General features: G+C 58.8%; 7 protein-coding genes across 7 annotated transcripts; 4 read left to right on the top strand and 3 right to left on the bottom strand.

Annotated features, from left to right (window-relative positions):
* Nucleotides 1-53: 53 nt before the first annotated feature.
* Nucleotides 54-2,056, top strand: TEP1 (putative phosphatidylinositol-3,4,5-trisphosphate 3-phosphatase; the record flags this gene model as incomplete). Its single annotated transcript, XM_083197643.1, has 2 exons — nt 54-151; nt 244-2,056. The coding sequence occupies 2 exons, from the start codon at nt 54-56 to the stop codon at nt 2,054-2,056; spliced, it is 1,911 nt and encodes a 636-aa protein (XP_083047111.1).
* Nucleotides 2,057-2,674: 618 nt separating this feature from the next.
* Nucleotides 2,675-4,662, top strand: ACO1O0_008278 (uncharacterized protein; the record flags this gene model as incomplete). Its single annotated transcript, XM_083197642.1, has 3 exons — nt 2,675-2,803; nt 2,858-2,967; nt 3,018-4,662. 3 exons carry the CDS (start codon nt 2,675-2,677, stop codon nt 4,660-4,662), a joined length of 1,884 nt encoding a protein of 627 aa, XP_083047110.1.
* A 34-nt stretch (nt 4,663-4,696) lies between these two features.
* On the bottom strand, nt 4,697-5,620 carry ACO1O0_008277 (uncharacterized protein; the record flags this gene model as incomplete). Its single annotated transcript, XM_083197641.1, has 1 exon — nt 4,697-5,620. The coding sequence occupies one exon, from the start codon at nt 5,618-5,620 to the stop codon at nt 4,697-4,699; it is 924 nt and encodes a 307-aa protein (XP_083047109.1).
* Nucleotides 5,621-6,134: 514 nt separating this feature from the next.
* On the bottom strand, nt 6,135-8,512 carry MAD1 (coiled-coil domain-containing protein MAD1; the record flags this gene model as incomplete). The annotated part of the gene is made up of 2 exons (XM_083197640.1): nt 6,135-8,315; nt 8,390-8,512. The coding sequence occupies 2 exons, from the start codon at nt 8,510-8,512 to the stop codon at nt 6,135-6,137; spliced, it is 2,304 nt and encodes a 767-aa protein (XP_083047108.1).
* Nucleotides 8,513-9,397: 885 nt separating this feature from the next.
* TAM41 (mitochondrial matrix Mmp37-domain-containing protein) lies at nt 9,398-11,085 on the top strand (the record flags this gene model as incomplete). Its single annotated transcript, XM_083197639.1, has 2 exons — nt 9,398-9,418; nt 9,478-11,085. The coding sequence occupies 2 exons, from the start codon at nt 9,398-9,400 to the stop codon at nt 11,083-11,085; spliced, it is 1,629 nt and encodes a 542-aa protein (XP_083047107.1).
* Nucleotides 11,086-11,717: 632 nt separating this feature from the next.
* On the bottom strand, nt 11,718-14,738 carry SYP1 (Muniscin C-terminal mu homology domain-containing protein; the record flags this gene model as incomplete). The annotated part of the gene is made up of 6 exons (XM_083197638.1): nt 11,718-12,424; nt 12,482-13,468; nt 13,524-14,242; nt 14,332-14,417; nt 14,533-14,625; nt 14,697-14,738. The coding sequence occupies 6 exons, from the start codon at nt 14,736-14,738 to the stop codon at nt 11,718-11,720; spliced, it is 2,634 nt and encodes an 877-aa protein (XP_083047106.1).
* Nucleotides 14,739-15,554: 816 nt separating this feature from the next.
* Nucleotides 15,555-16,832, top strand: CSK1 (div-4 protein kinase family protein; the record flags this gene model as incomplete). Its single annotated transcript, XM_083197637.1, has 3 exons — nt 15,555-15,616; nt 15,668-15,743; nt 15,810-16,832. 3 exons carry the CDS (start codon nt 15,555-15,557, stop codon nt 16,830-16,832), a joined length of 1,161 nt encoding a protein of 386 aa, XP_083047105.1.
* Between the last annotated feature and the right edge of the window lie 106 nt (nt 16,833-16,938).

Genomic DNA, 16,938 nt, shown 5'->3' with positions numbered 1-16,938 from the left:
GTCATTCTCCCTTATCGCTCCGTCTGCTGTGCGCTCTCCCACACAAGCACGCCATGGCCTCCCTGCTACGGCAGATTGTCGCAGGGCCCAGGGCGCGCCACCCGGAGACCGACCTCGATCTGTCCTACATCACCGACCACATTATCGCCACGTACGTCCTACCCACCCCTTTTTCAGGCTGTGTATCTCCCACCACGGGAGCCCCTCCCTCTTCCCTCACATGACGGCTGACAACACGCCCAGCTCCGGCCCCTCGCAGACCTACCCCCAGCGCGCATACCGCAACCCGCTCGACCACCTCGTCGCCTTCCTCGACAGCAGGCACGGCGAGCACTGGGCCATCTGGGAGTTCCGCGCCGAGGGCACCGGCTACCCGGACGAGGCCGTCTACGGCCGCGTCAGGCACTACCCGTTCCCCGACCACCACCCGCCGCCCTTCCGCCTCGTCCCCATGATCATGGCCAGCATGCGCAACTGGCTGCACGGGGGGGACCTGGATGGCGGCGGCGGCGGCGGGACGCTGGCAAAGCCAAACTCGTCTTCGACCACATCCTCTGCTGCTGCTTCTGCTTCGTCCTCTTCCAGATCCGCGGCGAAGAACGGCGCAAAGGTGGCCAAGGTCGGCAAGGACAAGAGAGTCGTCGTCGTGCACTGCAAGGCCGGCAAGGGCCGCAGCGGCACCCTGAGCTGCAGCTACCTCATCGCCGAGGAGGGTTGGGCGGCCGAGGACGCGCTCGCGCGCTTCACGCAGCGGCGCATGCGGCCGCAGTTCGGCGCCGGCGTGTCCATCCCCTCGCAGCTGCGCTGGGTCGGCTACGTGGACCGGTGGACCAGGGCGGGCAAGAGGTACGTCGACCGCCCCGTCGAGATCCTCGAGGTGCACGTCTGGGGCCTGCGGAACGGCGTCAGGGTCGACGTGGAGGGGTTCGAGGACGAGGGGAAGAGCATCGCCACGTTCCACACGTTTACGCGCGAGGAGAGGATCGTGGTGGAGGGGGATGCGCCGGACGGCGGTGGGTTTGCTGACATGGTGTGGGAGCTGGCCGGGTATGCGTCCAGCACGAAGGACAAGGGCCCCGACCAGGCGGAGCTGTCAGAGGGTGCCAATGACGAGAAGGATGGCGGGGAACACACGGGCGGCGGTCATCTGCTGGGCAAGAACTCCGCCAAGCTCATCAAGAAGGCCTCGGCAAAGTCGGCGCGCAAGGTCGGGCAGCTCAAGAGCATGACCTTTGATGCCGCCGGGGCCGACAGCGGGACGTCGACGCCGTCATCGGAGGTGGAGCCCGGGGGCAGGGCCGTCATCTTCAAGCCCACAGAGCCGATCCGCATCCCGCACAGCGACGTCAACATCTCGGTGGAGCGGCGCAACAAGACCAACAAGAGCATGGGGCTGACCATGGTGACGGCCGTGGGCCACGTGTGGTTCAACGCCTTCTTCGAGGGGGGCGGGCCCGAGCGGGGGAACCAGCCCAGCACCAACGGTGTCTTCTCCATCGACTGGGACGCCATGGACGGAATCAAGGGCACAAGCAGGAAGGGCGCGCGGGCCCTGGACCGGCTGGCCGTGGTGTGGCGGGTGGCCGGGGAGGGCGTGGAGCCGCCCGAGGGCGAGGAGGTGGTTGAGCCGGCTGAGGGGTCGCCCGTGCCCCAGACCACACCGGCGGACTGGAAGGGGGCGCCCAGCTTGGACACAACGGTGGAGAAGAACCTGGGACTACGGACGCAGAGTCCCCGGAGTGCGGGGGTCAGCCAGGGGAGCAGCGTGAAGAGCGCCGAGGCAGTCATGGCACCGAGCAGGCTCAAGGAGGGGGAGGGGGACAACAAGAATGACGAGGATGAAGACGACGAGGACGGATGTTCGTTGGCAGGTGTCAAGAGTGTGGGTCCGGAGGGAGAAGAGCTCTCTAAAGATGAGGAGGAGAAGGATGGCAAGAGAGAAGAGACACGGAAAGGCGACAACGAATCCAAGCCAGAGGACGTCCTCGAGCACCCCGACAGGGCGGATGCCACAACCAAGGCGGGTACAGCAGAGGCTGTCGAAACTAAGAAGTGAAGAAGCGGTGGGACTGATATACACACATTCGAATACATGTACACACGACGGGATCTGGAGCGTGATTTTTGTTTATATACCCATTTACAATGTTGGGGACCATTTCGCATCTTTTGGTCAAATATGGGTGGCTTTGTATTCCGTACGTAGTACCATGCTAACATTCTGATACAGCATTTGGCAATGGAGCCACAGAGTACCATACCAGGCCAGCGAGGAGTGGTCAGTGTCTCCTCTTTCATCGGTGAAGACAATATGTGCCGGGCCACAGGCTGTTTATAAAGAGAAAACAAAACAAAAGTCCATATTACAATCGACCCATGCAGGAGAGAATTTACATACTATTGCTGAACCCTGGGGTCCAAGAGGGGCAGGTCAGCAGCGCAATGGCGCGTTGCCGAGACGGCCGATCGGCTCCAGTTGTCTGCATGGTGCATTTCTGCATTTATTCTGCATTTATTCTGCTTAACATGGGTTCATGTCCACATGCAGAGTCCCCCAGATTCCCCTCCCGTCAGCAGAGTCCATCTTAAATCATTATTAGGGCACCGTTATCGCCCATTGCCTCCGCCCCCTCCAAGGTTGGAAGTTTCACTCCAGCTGTCCAATTCCATCGCAATGTTCGCCCACAGCCTGGCCCTGGGTGCACTGGCAGGCCTCGCCGCCGCCCAGTTTCCCCCCGAGCCTGAGGGCATCAAAGTCCTGCGGTCCAAGTTCCATGAGAATGTGACCATCTCGTACAAGGAGGTGAGCTCACAACACCCACCCACTTCACCTGAACAACCAAATAACCCAAATCAGCCCAATATCTGCGAGTCGGACCAGGTCAAGTCCTACGCCGGCCACGTCCACCTGCCACCGGGCTTGCTTGACGATGTGAATGGCGAGAAGCAGGACTATCCCATCAACACGTGAGAACCAACCATGAAAGACACACGGCGAGTTCTAACCACGGCAACAGCTTCTTCTACTTCTTCGAGGCCCGCGTGGCGCCGGAAGACGCGCCCCTGGCCATCTGGCTCAACGGTGGCCCTGGGGGCTCGTCGCTGCTGGGCCTGTTCCAGGAGAACGGGCCCTGCATCGTCAACGACGACTCGCAGACGTCGCAGACCAACCCCTGGAGCTGGAACACGCTTGTCAACATGCTGTACATTGACCAGCCCAACCAGGTCGGCTTCTCCTACGACGAGCCCACCAACGTCACCTACGAGGCGGTAGCTGGCGACTTCAACATCGTGCCCACCGACTTCTCCACGTCTGTCCCCGAGTCCAACTACACGCATCGTGTAGGCACCAGCAGCAGCCAGGACCTCTCGCACACGGCCAACACCACTGCCCAGGCCGCCCACGCCCTCTGGCACTTTGCCCAGACCTGGTTCTCCGAGTTCCCCCACTACAAGCCCAACGACGACCGCATCAGCATGTGGGCCGAGAGCTACGGTGGCCACTACGGCCCAGGCTTCTTCCGCTTCTTCCAGGAGCAGAACGAGAAGATCCAGGATGGCACCATTGACGAGGAGCATGCGCACTACCTGCACCTCGACACGCTGGGCATTGTCAATGGCTATCTCGACGCCGTCATCCAGGGCGAGGCGTACATCGAGTTCCCCTACAACAACACCTTTGACATCCAAGTCTTTGACCAGCCGCTCTACGACGAGCTCATGCACAACTGGACGCGCCCCGACGGCTGTCGCGACCAGACCGTGGCCTGCCAGAAGAAGCTCTCTTCTCTGGACGTCGCCTCGGTCAACCGCGGCCTCGTTGCGCCCGTCGATGCCTGCGACATGGCCGACTGGTGCCAGCTGAGCGCCGTCTCCAAGTATGTGTCCCTCGACCGCGGCTGGCTGGACATTGCCCACCCCTTCGCCGATCCGTTCCCACTGCCTCACATGCACGGCTACCTCGCCCAGGAGCACATCCTCGCCGCCATCGGCTCCCCCGTCAACTTCACTTCCATATCCCCCACCGTCGCTTCGGCCTTTGCCGCCACCCACGACGAGGTCCACGGCAGCTTCCTCGACGCCGTCGCGTACCTGCTCGACTCGGGCGTCAAGGTCCACATGGTCTACGGCGACCGCGACTACGCCTGCAGCTGGACCGGCGGCGAGGCCGCCTCCCTCGCCGTGCCCTACTCTCGCCAGGCCGACTTCGCCGACGCCCCCTACGGGCTCTTCCAGTCGGCGGACCTGGACGCAGGCCCCGCGGGCCTCACGCGCCAGCTCGGCAACTTCAGCTTCACGCGTATCTTCCAGGCCGGCCACATGGTGCCCTCGTACCAACCCGAGGCCGCCTACGAGCACTTTGTGCGCGCCACGTTCCACGTCGACATTGGCACGGGCACGCGCCCCGTCACCGATGACCTAATCACCGAGGGCGAGGCACAGGACCCCTGGGTCAAGCAGCCGCCGCCCGAGTTCCCCGAGCCGCGGTGCTACGTGCTGCAGCCGTCATCGTGCACCGAGGATGTGTGGGAGAGGGTCGCCGCGGGAAAGGCTACGGTCAGGGACTACTACGTGGTGGATCTAGGGGAGGACAAGGATGACGGTGAGGAGGCTGGCCCTGCGATGGGAGATGGTGATGCCCAGGATGCTTTGGAATTGTAGCCTGCTATTAGCTCTTCCTCCTTTTCTATGCTTGTTAATTCACTTCTACGAGGTATGCGTCAATGTCAGTCCAGCTGCTTATCCCCAGCGTCTCCCTCCACCGCTCCGTCATCTCCACAAACGCCTCCGACGCGCCCATCCGGGCCCTGCACCGCAGCAGCACGAGCTCCTCCAGCCTAAGACGGTACGCTTGCGCCAGTCCGGGCAGGCCCACCAGGTCCAGGCAGAACGCGCAGTTGTTGAGGGCCTCCTCCATGCTGAGGATCGAGCCGAACACGCCTTCGCCCTGGGAGGTGCGGGCGAGGGCCAGCTGAGACCGGAAATAGTCGCCGAGGGGCTCCGCGACGAAGTGCTGCGCCCAGATCCTCACCTGCTCCAGGGACGTCTGCTCTGCGAGACCCTGTTCCGGTTGTGGACTTGGTGTCGTACTACTATTATCTGTGGTGTCCAGTGGAGGTTGAGACCCTGGTGGTGAATACTTGTCCCACTCCAGACTTCTTATAGTCCATGCCCCATCGAACGTCGGAGACGCAAGCGTCGGTGACCACAGAGTCCGCGGTGGTGGGTTTGGCATGGGCATCGTAAATTTGTCCCCGTACTCGGCCGGGACGCCCGTGTGCATTACATCCAGCAGCAGGTCGCGCTTGAGGTCATCCACATCCTCCATGTCCACCTCCTTGGAGACGTGCACATCCACCATGTCTACATCCTCAGGGGCGTCAGCATCGTCCACGTCCATGGGATCCCCTCCGCCACTTACCCCATGGGGGATATCTACTCCCCAGTTCAGCGTGTGGCTGGACCGCCATTGCCCGTTATTATTCCAGTGTTGTGTGGAGGGATTGCCGCCTCCAAAAGGGGAGGCTGACGACGGCGCGGTCCGGCCGCGGCCCTGCCTGGGCTTCGTGCCCCTGCCCGTCTCGCAGATGATGTCAAGAGCTCTGTCAACGTCATTCATCTTGGCCAGGATGGAGTGGCAGTGCAGAGCATGCAAATGGGCAGGGTCTTGGCCGTGGTCTGGGCGTAGCGGTACTTATACCCTTGGGAGCCAGGACGACGGGAACATCTCGCACGTTCTGCTGCTTGAAGAAGAACTGGACAACGTTTGGTGACGAACGGCATCTCGCACGTTCTACTGCTTGAAGAACCGTTGGACAAGTTCCAGTTACGGGTCTTGTCTTGCAGGACGAACAACAAAGGCTGTTTGAACAGTACACCACCGGAACCACCACCATCTTCATAAACACGGATGTACCCGCCTGCTCCATACGGGAAAGGTGAAAGAAACGTTCGTTCAAGGCTGCGAGACAGCAACTCCATTTCATTTATCAAGCAAATGAATTCGAATGCCCAGCTAATGCCGCCTCTGTATATATCAGGGTATAAGCTCGTCCACGCGTATCCGGCGCTACATGCGCAACCACCTATTTATTGTACACCATTTCCCCGTTCATGATTGAAATCAGCCCCGCTCACGGCTTTGCTGCCTTCGTGTGCTCCTCGTAGAATTCCAGAGTCAGGGCTGCCAAGAAGCCGGGGATGCAGCCCTTCTCCCGTACCCAGAACCCAATCTGGTCACTTATCCTTCGCGCAAACGCGCTCTTGGGACCTCCGCCAACCTTCATTGTTCCACGCTCGCCGTCGAACACAATCGAGTTCTCGTGCTCGTCCGTCTGCGACGGGAAGAAGGTGCTCTCCACACGCATCTTGCCGTTCGGGATAAACGTGACGGTCCATCCCAGCGTGGAGAAGATGGCTTCCTTGAACTCCTGGGACTTGGATCCCCAAACCTCCTTTAATCGGCGAGCCGACTTTTGCGCTGACGCAGTCTCGGCCTTGGCGGCCGCGACCTCTCGCTCCATGGCCCCTAGGACCGACGTCGGGACGTAGGAGATGGATGAGTCCTTGTTCCTCGACCGGAGCGTTGCCAACAGTTCGTTGTTCTCCTTCTGAAGGGCCTCGAGTGTAGAACGCTTGATAGCCTCGTAGTCGGACGTGGGGTTGGATCTTAGTGACAGTATGCGTGTCGAGTTTTGTTCCTTGGCAGCAGTGAGCTGCTTCCGGCTCGCAGCGAGGTCCTTCTCCAGAAGGGCAATCTGCGTCTGGAAGGCTGACATGTCTTCCTGCAGTTTCCTGTTCTTGCGCGTGAGTTGTCCGAGCTGCTCATGCGTTTCGTCGTCGACAGGCCGAGGGCGCTTGCTGCCGGTGCTCAGCTGGGGCGAAAGGCCTGCAGCCGATGATTCCCTCGATGAGAGTTCTGCATGAAGGTTCTGCATCTCGGTCTTGTAGTTGTCGATGAGACCTTCAAGCTCCTGGACACGAGTGGCGCGTGCCTGATCATGCTGTTCAGGCTGCATGGTCTCATCTTCCACGTCGAAAGTCTTCAGCTGGGCCCGCAGATACTCGACTTCCTTGATGGCAAGCGCGCGTTGCCTTTCGAGTCGCATCCTAGCCTTGTCCGCGTTCGCAACGCTGGCAGAGGTCTTTGCTTCTTCAACTTCAGCGCGGAGAGCCGCCTTCTCATCTTCCAGGGATTGGATAGAGTCTTGTTGAGCAGCAATCTCGGCTTGCAGGGCACCCATTTGCTCGACGTGGGATGCTGAGATCAATCGTTCCTCCGCCAGGGCACGAGCCACTTCTTCCGGAGACTCAAAATGCATGTCTTCCAAGCCTGAATCCTGTTTAAGGTATGTGGTCCAGGCCAGCCTTTCGTCTTCCAGTCGCTGGCGCTGCAGTCTTGCCTCTGCTAATTCCTGCTCTAGGCTCTCTGCTGCCTCAAGCTTGCGCTGCATCGTCCGCTTCTCTTCCTCCACCACTTCCACCGCCTTGCTCGTCGCACGGAGGTGTTTGAGCTCAGCTAGCTGATCGCGGTTGGTAGCCTCCAGGGCCCTGATGTGCTGGACTTGCTCCGACAGTTCCTTCTTGATGATTAGCATCGTCTCCGCATCTCCGCTGTGCGCTTTCAGTCGGAGGACTTCGGATTCTAGGTCGGATATGTGGTCATCCTTAGAAGCGACCTGAGTCTGGGCCTGCTGGAGAGCTGAATCCTTGACCCTCGTCTCCTCCTCAACCTCTTGCAATGAACTCTGAACCGCAGCAATTTGGATTTGTAGGTCGTTAACCTTCTTGTCGGATATTCGTGCGGCTTCATCTTTGGCGTTCGAAAGGTCGTCAAGCTGCTCCTGCAACAGCCTTGCTTCATCTTCAGCTTCGCGTGACCTCCGCTCCAAAGCTCTCCTGTCCGATTCCACGGCTTCCTTTACGTCTTCCATTTCTTTCTTCGCCGCCTCAGCCTGCTCCTGCGCCTTCTCCCGCTCTGATTCAGCGGCCTGTCGCAGCTGCATCTCTTCCTGCTCACGCCGACGGGCTTGTTCGACTCGGTTGCTCTGTTGTGAGAGGGCGATCTCCTTCTCGGACTCGGAGGTCTGCATGCGGTACTGCAGGGTACCGATCTCGGCCTTGAGGGACTCAATCTCCCTGCGATATTTCTCATACTCGTCGGCATCCGGGGGCGCCATGTTCTCTTTAAAGCTTTCGCGCGATCCCGGACGTACCGACTCGGCACCCATGCTCAGTCGTGATTGAGGGCGGGAGTTGATCTCGCCGCCAGTGAGGAAATTGTATGCTGGCTGCGAAGCGCGGAATGAGGGGATCTGCCATTGTTGCGGTGTTAGGCGGTGTTTTATGACTAAAATATCCCTTTGTTTTGTTTTGTTGATCGACTTACCCGAGACTCTCGAAGGGAGGTCTGCGGTCGCGGCAGCGCCGAAGTGCTCGCACGGAATTTGCTCGAAGAGGAGCTCCGTCGGCTGCGAGAGCCATCGCCCTCTTGAGGCGTGTGGCTCCGCATCTCACTGTCGTGCGCAACGATTTTCTCGTGTTGTGTAGGGGAGACGCGTTCGGAAGTTGGGAGAGCTTCATGCCCACCGCGCTCCGTCACATGATCACGTGACCACAAAGTGCCACGACATTAGGCTCGCTGTTCCACTCAACACCAAACAACATGGAACAAAAAGAACAAAAAAGCTTCAGTATGTAGGTAGTCCAGTTTGAGAAAAGCTGACTCTTGACGGCCGAGATAGATGAATGTCTACTATAGATCAAGCAACGGTGGAATCATGATGTTCAATCCTACCAAAGCTTCTAGCCCAGCTCCACAGCTACACCCTGAGCGTTACAAACCACCGCACGCTACAAGGCCCGTGGCCAAAAGCTCTTCCCATTACATCCCATGGCTGCCATATGTTTGGGAGCCAAATCCAAATCTCTACCTTACTTTGGGTAACTGGAGGGTAGCCAATTGCCAAGGTCAAGTTGGACCCTGGAGGAGCTTGGTGGGTGGAGCTCCGCCCTGTTCCGAAAAGAGCTCTGGAACCTGCAGCAAGTTGCTGAACTCCATCACTGCCGAGATTGTTCGTAGCTCCCATTGGACCACTGTCCCAACTTCAACTTCAACCAAACACAGCATTTGTACAAATTGCGCGGCAGAATTCCCACAGCCATTTGACCGGCTTCGATCTTGTGCACCTGGATCGGCCGGCACTGTACCAAACTTCCTCCGATCGAGCACTACATTCTGCGCCCGCATTACCCTCGTCCCACATGGCGAGTCGTTCTCGGTGAATTGCTCGCAGCCCGAGCTGCCTCCAGGTCCCTCCCAAGTCTCATCTGATCAATTGTCCCCGTCAACGCGCCACAAGCTCCCCCGTTCGGCGCTCTCTTACTATCACTCACAATGACTACCCTATGGATACGGGTACGCCCGAGCATCGCCCTCCTCGACCTCAAGTTTGACTGCTGACAGTTTGCTTGCAGGCGACAGCGTCCGTCCCCGCCGCCCGATCCATTGCCTCCCGTGGCATCCGCAGCTCCTCCTCACGGTCCACCTCCTTCCTCAATCACGACGAGCTCTTCTTCCCGTACCACCGACTTCCTGTTGCCCGCCAACCGCGATGGTACTCCAGCACTCCCAGCAGCGACGACTCGCGGTCGACGTCCTCGGGCTCTTCGTCCCCGTCTAGCTCCTCGTTTCCGTCTAGCGCGCCGTCCGTCGGGTCTCCTAAGCGCGAGTCTGCCGGGGGTAAGTTTAACCTCTATGGCGACGACTGGGAAGATACCATCGACTTTGCCATTAAGTCCTTTGACGACCTACCCCATCGTCTCTTTGGCGCCAACCAGCACATGATCATCAACTATGAGCTCAAGGAGGCGTTACGACTTATGCTCCGCCAGTTCAATGCTCCCATAGTCTACTGCTTTGCATATGGGTCCGGCGTCTTCCCACAGGATGACTCGAGCCGCAGTATCAGCGAGGCTGAGTTCCGCGCTGTCCACCCCAAGCCGCCGGAGGCCCTGGTTAAGTCCCAAAAGGGCTCGCCTAAGATGATCGACTTCATTTTTGGTGTCTCGCACACGCAGCACTGGCACTCGATCAATATGAAGCAACACCGCGACCATTACTCAGGCGTCGCCTCTCTAGGCTCCGGGTTTGTCTCTCGGGTTCAGGACTGGGGTGCCGGAGTCTACTTCCACCCTTATGTCGAGGTCAATGGCATACTCATCAAATATGGCGTCACAAGCATCGACAATCTCGTCAAAGACCTGTCTACGTGGGATAGCTTGTACCTGGCTGGCCGCCTCCAGAAACCCGTCAAGATTCTGCGCGACCACCCTCAGGTCCGCCTCGCGAACCAGCACAATCTCATCGCCGCAGTGCGAACCGCCCTCCTTCTCCTGCCTCCCGAGTTCACCGAGTCGCAGCTTTACAGCACCATTTCAGGCATCAGCTACCTTGGCGATCCGCGCATGTCTCTACCTACCGAAAATAAGAACAAGGTCGACAACATTGTCAGCAACAACATGATCCACTTCCGCCGCCTCTACGCGCCCCTGATTAAGAATCTCCCCAATGTCGCCTTTGTCGGACCCTGCCGCCTTGACGATGAGGACTGGGTTCTCAACCCCAAGACCAATAGCGTTCTTCAGCAGGATATGGACCCCGTGAAGCGAGGCAACATGGTCCGCCGGCTGCCCAGCCACTTCCGCTCGCGCCTCTACTTCCAGTACCAGAAGAAGTTTGCCCTCCCGCGCGACGAGTTTGCCCGCATGATGAAGGCCTCGTCGGATGACGACGGCCACCGCCGCCTAGGCGGTGAGTTTGAGAAGCGCATCGCCAACGACGACCCGGAACAGCTCACCGAGATCGTGCGCCGGGTCATCAAGCAGACGGTCAACTGGCCGAGCACCACGCAGACCCTCAAGGGCCCGGTCATGAGCGGCTGGCGGCGCACCGCACGCTACCTCGGCGAGAAGTTTGACAAGTGGAAGAAGGGCAAGCGCCAGGCCGAGGAGAAGGCTAAGCGTGAGGCCGAGGAAAAGGCCAAGGCGGCCGCCGCCGACGCCAACAAGGAAAAGTCCGAGTAATGGACATGGCAGGGGCGAAATCGCTCTCTTGTTTCCACTTTCCTTCTGTTACATGTATCATTCATGTTGCATCCTTCACATTATGGCATCGTTAGTATATTATTATTTATTTTAGAAGCGAAGGGAGAGCACCAAAACGGGGGGGTTTGGAACGGCAGGTGTATGTATGTCTAGCATTTGTTTGTGCCCCTCAAAGGCGGGAGCAAAGTCACAAAGCGGATGGACAGGAAAACAACAAAAGTCAATGCCTCCGAAACGGCGTATTCACGGAACGGATAGACACGGGGGGCGGCGACCGGGGCGGACGGTCTGACTTGATTAGAATTTCTTTTATATGCCGATTTTGTAATGCACAATGAACACAAAGTGTTTAGCGAAATATCAGACTTGAGCAGCGCACGGATACGAGTAGGATCCTGTATAGGACACATACATTGTGACGAAGAATGCCCTGTATTTCGACATTATAGACGGGACGGGATATGCTACCTGGTGCTACTACAAAACAAAACCACAGCAGCTGCGCTTTTCCCCCAGGCACTGGCTGTGTTATGGTGGTTCCCCAATACAAACTAGTACGTACTCCAAAGACAAACTTATGCGTAAAATGCTAAAACCTCTCTTCCGTCCACTTACTTACCCTCATACTTGCCACTGACGAGCTTCCTCGCCAGGGGCACATCCACCCACGTCTGGATAGGCGTGGCAGCCGTGGCACTCTCATCCGCAAAGGGGTCATCCTCGACGACCTCCTTGCCCTTGCCCTTCTCCTCCTCTAGCCTGGATATCGAGATGCCGCTTCCCGCGACCTCGCCCTCCGGCACGGAGTACTCCCACCGGGCCTCCACGTGACCCGCCGTGGGCTCGACTCCCTCGGCACCGAGGATCCGGCAGACGATCTTCTGCGGCTCGGGCGTGAGGGTGATGTCGCCGAGGCGCCAGTAGACAAGGTGCCTATCCTTGAGGTGGGTGCCACTGGGTTTTGTCTGGGCGCCGGTTGCGCGGCCCTCGTACGTGGCGACGAAGACGACGTTGTTCAGCGTCACGGGTGCCTTGAAGGGGCTTGCAGGGTTCAACTGGTACTGGATGAGGAGACCTAACTTGTCCCCCTGGGACTTCCAGGCTGGGGTCAGCAGCAAGGGCGCCTGTTGGCCGAGCGAGAGCGGGTCCGCTTCGGGAGCAAAGACCCGGTAGGAGAAAGCAGTAGCCGTCTTGGACAGATGAGAGACGTCGAGCAAGTACTGTTCTGGGTGATCTGGTGTACTGTTCTGGACGAATATCCGGTTGGGCCCGATCTTCTCCAGGGCGGGGAAGTTATTAATTCTGATAGTTTCGTGTGCTGAGTGAGTTAGCAATGGGGTGACTCTGATTTTTCGCAGCCGTGGGTGGTACTTACTCTTGGATGCATCTTCCTCTGACGGGTTGTTGACAAAGGCAATCTCGCCCGCAATAGATGCGCTCTTGACTTCTCCGCCCTCAAACAGGACCGACACAGTCTCGATGATGGACGAGTTGAGGCCCGGGGCAGTCATGTCGGGGTGTTTGACATGGGCAAGGCTGCCAAGTGAGTTCCCAGATCGAACGGACTGTGTGTCGGACGTGCCGGCGACGCTGGTTTCGGAAGCCAGTGCAGCCACAGCAGTTGGGCGAGACGAGAAGGAGGCGGGGAAGGACGGTGAGCCGGTGAGGCCTGGTATAACCGGTTCCGTGTGGCCATCAGAGGTGGTGGGAGATGGGACGTAGATGGTATTGCGAACATCCCGTCGGCCTCTCATGGTCCCCGCGCGACGGATCGCTGGGCCAGTCTTGAGAGAGTTGGCCACATTGGAGAGAGCTGCCTGCTTGGCCTCGGGGTCTTCCACCTCGACTGGTTTGTTCTGGATGTTGAGCTTGAAGAGCTGGTCGGCCTCCTCACCAGTTGCTGCCGCCTCCCTCTGCGCTGCCGAAATTGGGTCATTGACGGGCGCGGGAATAGTGAACCCTTCGGCGTCCTTGGTAGGAGGTGCAGGAGCCGGGCTCTGAGCTGACTGTCCCCGAGTTTGGCTCTCGGTTGCCAGTACAGTAGGCTCATGCGTGCCATTGACCGCTCCCGTCGGGACTGGAGAATCCATGATGTTTTCACTTGTAGCTACACCATTGGTGCCCTCGTGGGATGGCCTTGGTCTTCCGGCTCCGTCTATCTCGGGAGTCCGAGGCAAGGGCGGGGGCACCTCTGGGAGAGCACCTAGGCGACCCGATTCGCGAAGATTACCGGCGGATCCTCGTGGAGAGACCCCGCGTGCTTCTTTGCCTGACAGACGCCCAAAGGCAGATGAGCCGCCATGGACACTCTGTCGTCGACGTCCACCGCCAAAGATGGTACCGAGGCGGCGTAGTTTAGATTCTGCATGGGTTAGTTCTGGCTCTAAGGTTGGACGGATGTGAGGCTATGTTCTCACCTGGCTTTGGTTCGACCATGGGCTCCTGTCTGGCCTGTGGTACCACAGGGGTCGGTTGCTCGGCGGGCTGAACGAGTTGGACCTCTGTCGGTGGAGGCTGCGCGGTGGATGGCGGCACGGGAGTGGCGCTTCCTCCCCTGCTAGGGGGAGCGTTGGAGTTCTGGGTCTCTGCGTTGGACGATCGCCTCGTGGATTCTCGAGTAGGCGCTCTGGTCCTCCCGGCGGTCACCCTGCTGGAGTAGCCCAGTATCTCCGCCTCAGTGCTCACTTCGATGACCTGGGCCAGAACTTCAGCCGCTGTCTCTTGATCCCGCTGGGCGCAGTCGGTCTCATGGGTCTGATACTGAGTCAGGGCATCGCGCAGCTGGTTGACGCGCGACTCGTCGAGGGCCTGAAGAGACTCGAAAATGTAGGGGGCCTGCGAATCCCACTGTTGTGTGGCTGACTCGAGCTTGGACGCGGCTACATCAACCTTTTGCGTGCTGGCCTTCCCGCTCTTCTTCCCCAGCTTTTCCATCGAATGTTGGGCTTCCTCCAAGGACTTGGCCATGTGTGTAAGGTTGGATGACATGGTATTCATGCTGGTGGAATCCGCGCGATGGCCAAAGGCTCTCAGGGGGGATTCGACATCTCGCTCGACGCCTTCGGCAAATCGGTGATGTGAAACAGCAATGGTGTCGACGGCATCGACAATTCGTTTCCATGGTTCTTGGAAGACGCTGTTGAGGCACCAGCGTTAGCCGAACACGAGCGCACTTGGGAGGCAATTCCTAGGGGAGAAGCTGATTCAAGTCATGGGAGGACGCACCCTAGGTCCGACTGCGCATTGGGGGCCTTGAACTGGGCAAGGCGGCGCAGGCCCATGACATATTGGTCTTCAACACGACGTCGTTCCTGCATTGGATAGATTAGCTCTGGCCTCCTTAGTTCCTAGGACGGCCGTGAAGCTCAGGTCTCGGCGGTCTCGGACCGCTGCAGTAGAAGCGGGAGTCATCGGATAAATTCGTACCTGCAACCAGTCGGCAATCTCGAGATTAATGCGGTTGATGCGCTTGACACGTTCGTTCAAAGCTTGAACGGCTTGGTTGGGCTGGAGCGATGCCTGCCGGGACAGTTAGGTGGCCTGTGACTACGAGTGCGACCGAGGCCCAGGGACCGGGGGGAAACAATTACCAGCATGGAAGGGTATTCCACCCTTGCCGAGTCGTCCTCCATGGCGGGCGCAGTGGGATCGGACGGGGCGTGGTGGCAATGGGGTGCGGCGTTGGTGGATTGGTTGTGTCGATACGGAGACTATAGGGTGCGCAGGGGCGAGAGCGTGCGCATGGCGATGCTGTGTGCAGAAGTAGAGGTAGCTAGGAAATAATAAGCAAGTACGGCAATGCAGATGGATGCAAAGACAACGCGCAAGCGATGGAGGCGTCGGGAGAGTGCTCAGCAAAGGAGGACCGGCAGGGCGGGCATGAGGCTGGTGATGATGGAGTACTGCTGCAGTGGTGACGAGGCCGGTGGTTGGCCGGCCGCTGGCCGCTGATGAGGTAATGCTGCCCTGTGGGGCCCCACTGAAGCTTCCCTGCCAGTTAGTGGTACACCACTGCAGTTAATACGTACTAAAGTAACACTGTCGCACCGCCGGTGCATCCGTTATGGACATTTGGCGCGACGGGACCTCCAAGTCCGCGCCGGCATCGCTAAAGTTGGGTCGAGGCAAAGTTAGGAAACTTACTTACAGAAGCCTAAGTGGTGGTGCGCGGCCGAGTCTCACTTTCTGATTTGTGAGAACCATAGGTGTCATTGCTGGGGTTTTGGCTTCTACGGAATCCCACGTACGGATACCAGAGCACTAACATCACCTCTTCTTTGGGTGAGTGACTTGGGCTACGAAAACGTCCCCGCCAAAACTCCCTACTAAGGGCCGCTCCTCGATATCCACAGTGTCGTGGCGGCTTCAATACCCTTTGCCAGCCTGCCTACATCCAGCCCTGAGGTAAGACTGGACCAGGGGAACTAATTATCCTCCGAGCTCCCAACATGGCCCCAGACTGGAAGGCGTCGCTCTCAGCATCTGAGAGATATGACGCAATCCAGAGAATGTAAGAGCCCGCTGTGAAATCTCGAATCACTTTCACTGAAACACTCATCAGACAGTCAACGAGGGGCCTATCCATGGGCGACGCTATCCCAATCGAGCAACAGGCCTACCATGAGTCCTCGACCAAGGTAGGATCCCCTATGCTTGCTCGCATTAGATGAACAAATTCTCATCCTGACTTTTGGACTTTCTAGGACGAGTACCTCTCTGCCTGCCAGCCCCCAGTTTCACCTGTAGTAGACGATGAAGATGAACCCCCAGCTGAGCCTGAACCTATACTGGCCACTGGCATCCGCATAGGCTCCTATGACAACTGCATACCCATAGCTGACGGCCTCACGTCAGAGGTCTACCGGTCCGGATCCAAGGCCCTCAAGGTCATCATCCCCTTCAGCTACAGCATGGAGCCGCACAACCCCCAGCGCGAAGTCCGCATCCTCGAGTCCCTCCGCGATCACCAAGGCATCATCCAGCTCCTCGACGTCTTCCGTGACCACGAGCAGCGCCTCGTCCTCGAGTTCCCCTACATGCCCCTCACCCTCGCCGACCTCCTGGCCGGCCGAGACGATGCCCTGTCCACGGACCAGCTCAGGACCATCTTCACCGACGCGCTCCATGCCCTCGACGACATCCACTCCCAGGGAATCATCCACCGCGACATAAAACCCTCCGCCATCCTCCTCGCCTCGCCCTCCGGCCCCGCATACCTCTCCGACTTTGGCACAACCTGGCACCCTGCCTTCTCCTCTGTCACCGAGCCCCCCGATGCCAAGATCCTCGACATTGGCACAGGCCCCTACCGCGCCCCCGAGGTGCTCTTCGGCAACAAGTCGTACGGTCCCCCCGTCGACATGTGGGGGCTGGGTGTTGTCCTCTCTGAGACCATCCGCTCGCCTCCGATGCCCGTCTTCGAGTCTCGCCCCGCGCACGAGGACGGCAACCAGCTCGGCCTCATTCTGAGCATATTCAAGACGCTTGGCACACCCACGCCCGAGACGTGGCCCGAGGCCAAGGAATTCAAGGTGGCGCCCTTTGAGCTGTGGACTGTGTTTCCGCAGAGGTCGTGGGAGGGGATTCTCCCTGGGGTGGATGCCGAGTTCCGGGACCTCGTTGCTGCGCTGGTGCGCTTCGATGGCCGGCGAGCTACAGCACACCAGGTATGCCCTGCCTTTTATACTACAGTGACAAGAAAACGTGCTAATATCTCGATGCTATAGGCGTTGCAGTTCAGTTGTCTTAGTGGGGACAATTCCCATCATTGATCTTCCATTGAAATGCTACCCAACCCCCCTTTTTGTCTATACCTGGTATCCCATGCCACGG

This window comes from Amphichorda felina, assembly GCF_050947745.1.
Source record: "Amphichorda felina strain 45539 chromosome Unknown scaffold_8, whole genome shotgun sequence".
Lineage (NCBI taxonomy): Eukaryota > Fungi > Ascomycota > Sordariomycetes > Hypocreales > Bionectriaceae > Amphichorda > Amphichorda felina.
Note: the sequence above shows the minus strand (reverse complement) of the source record. Positions and strands in the feature narration are given on the sequence as shown.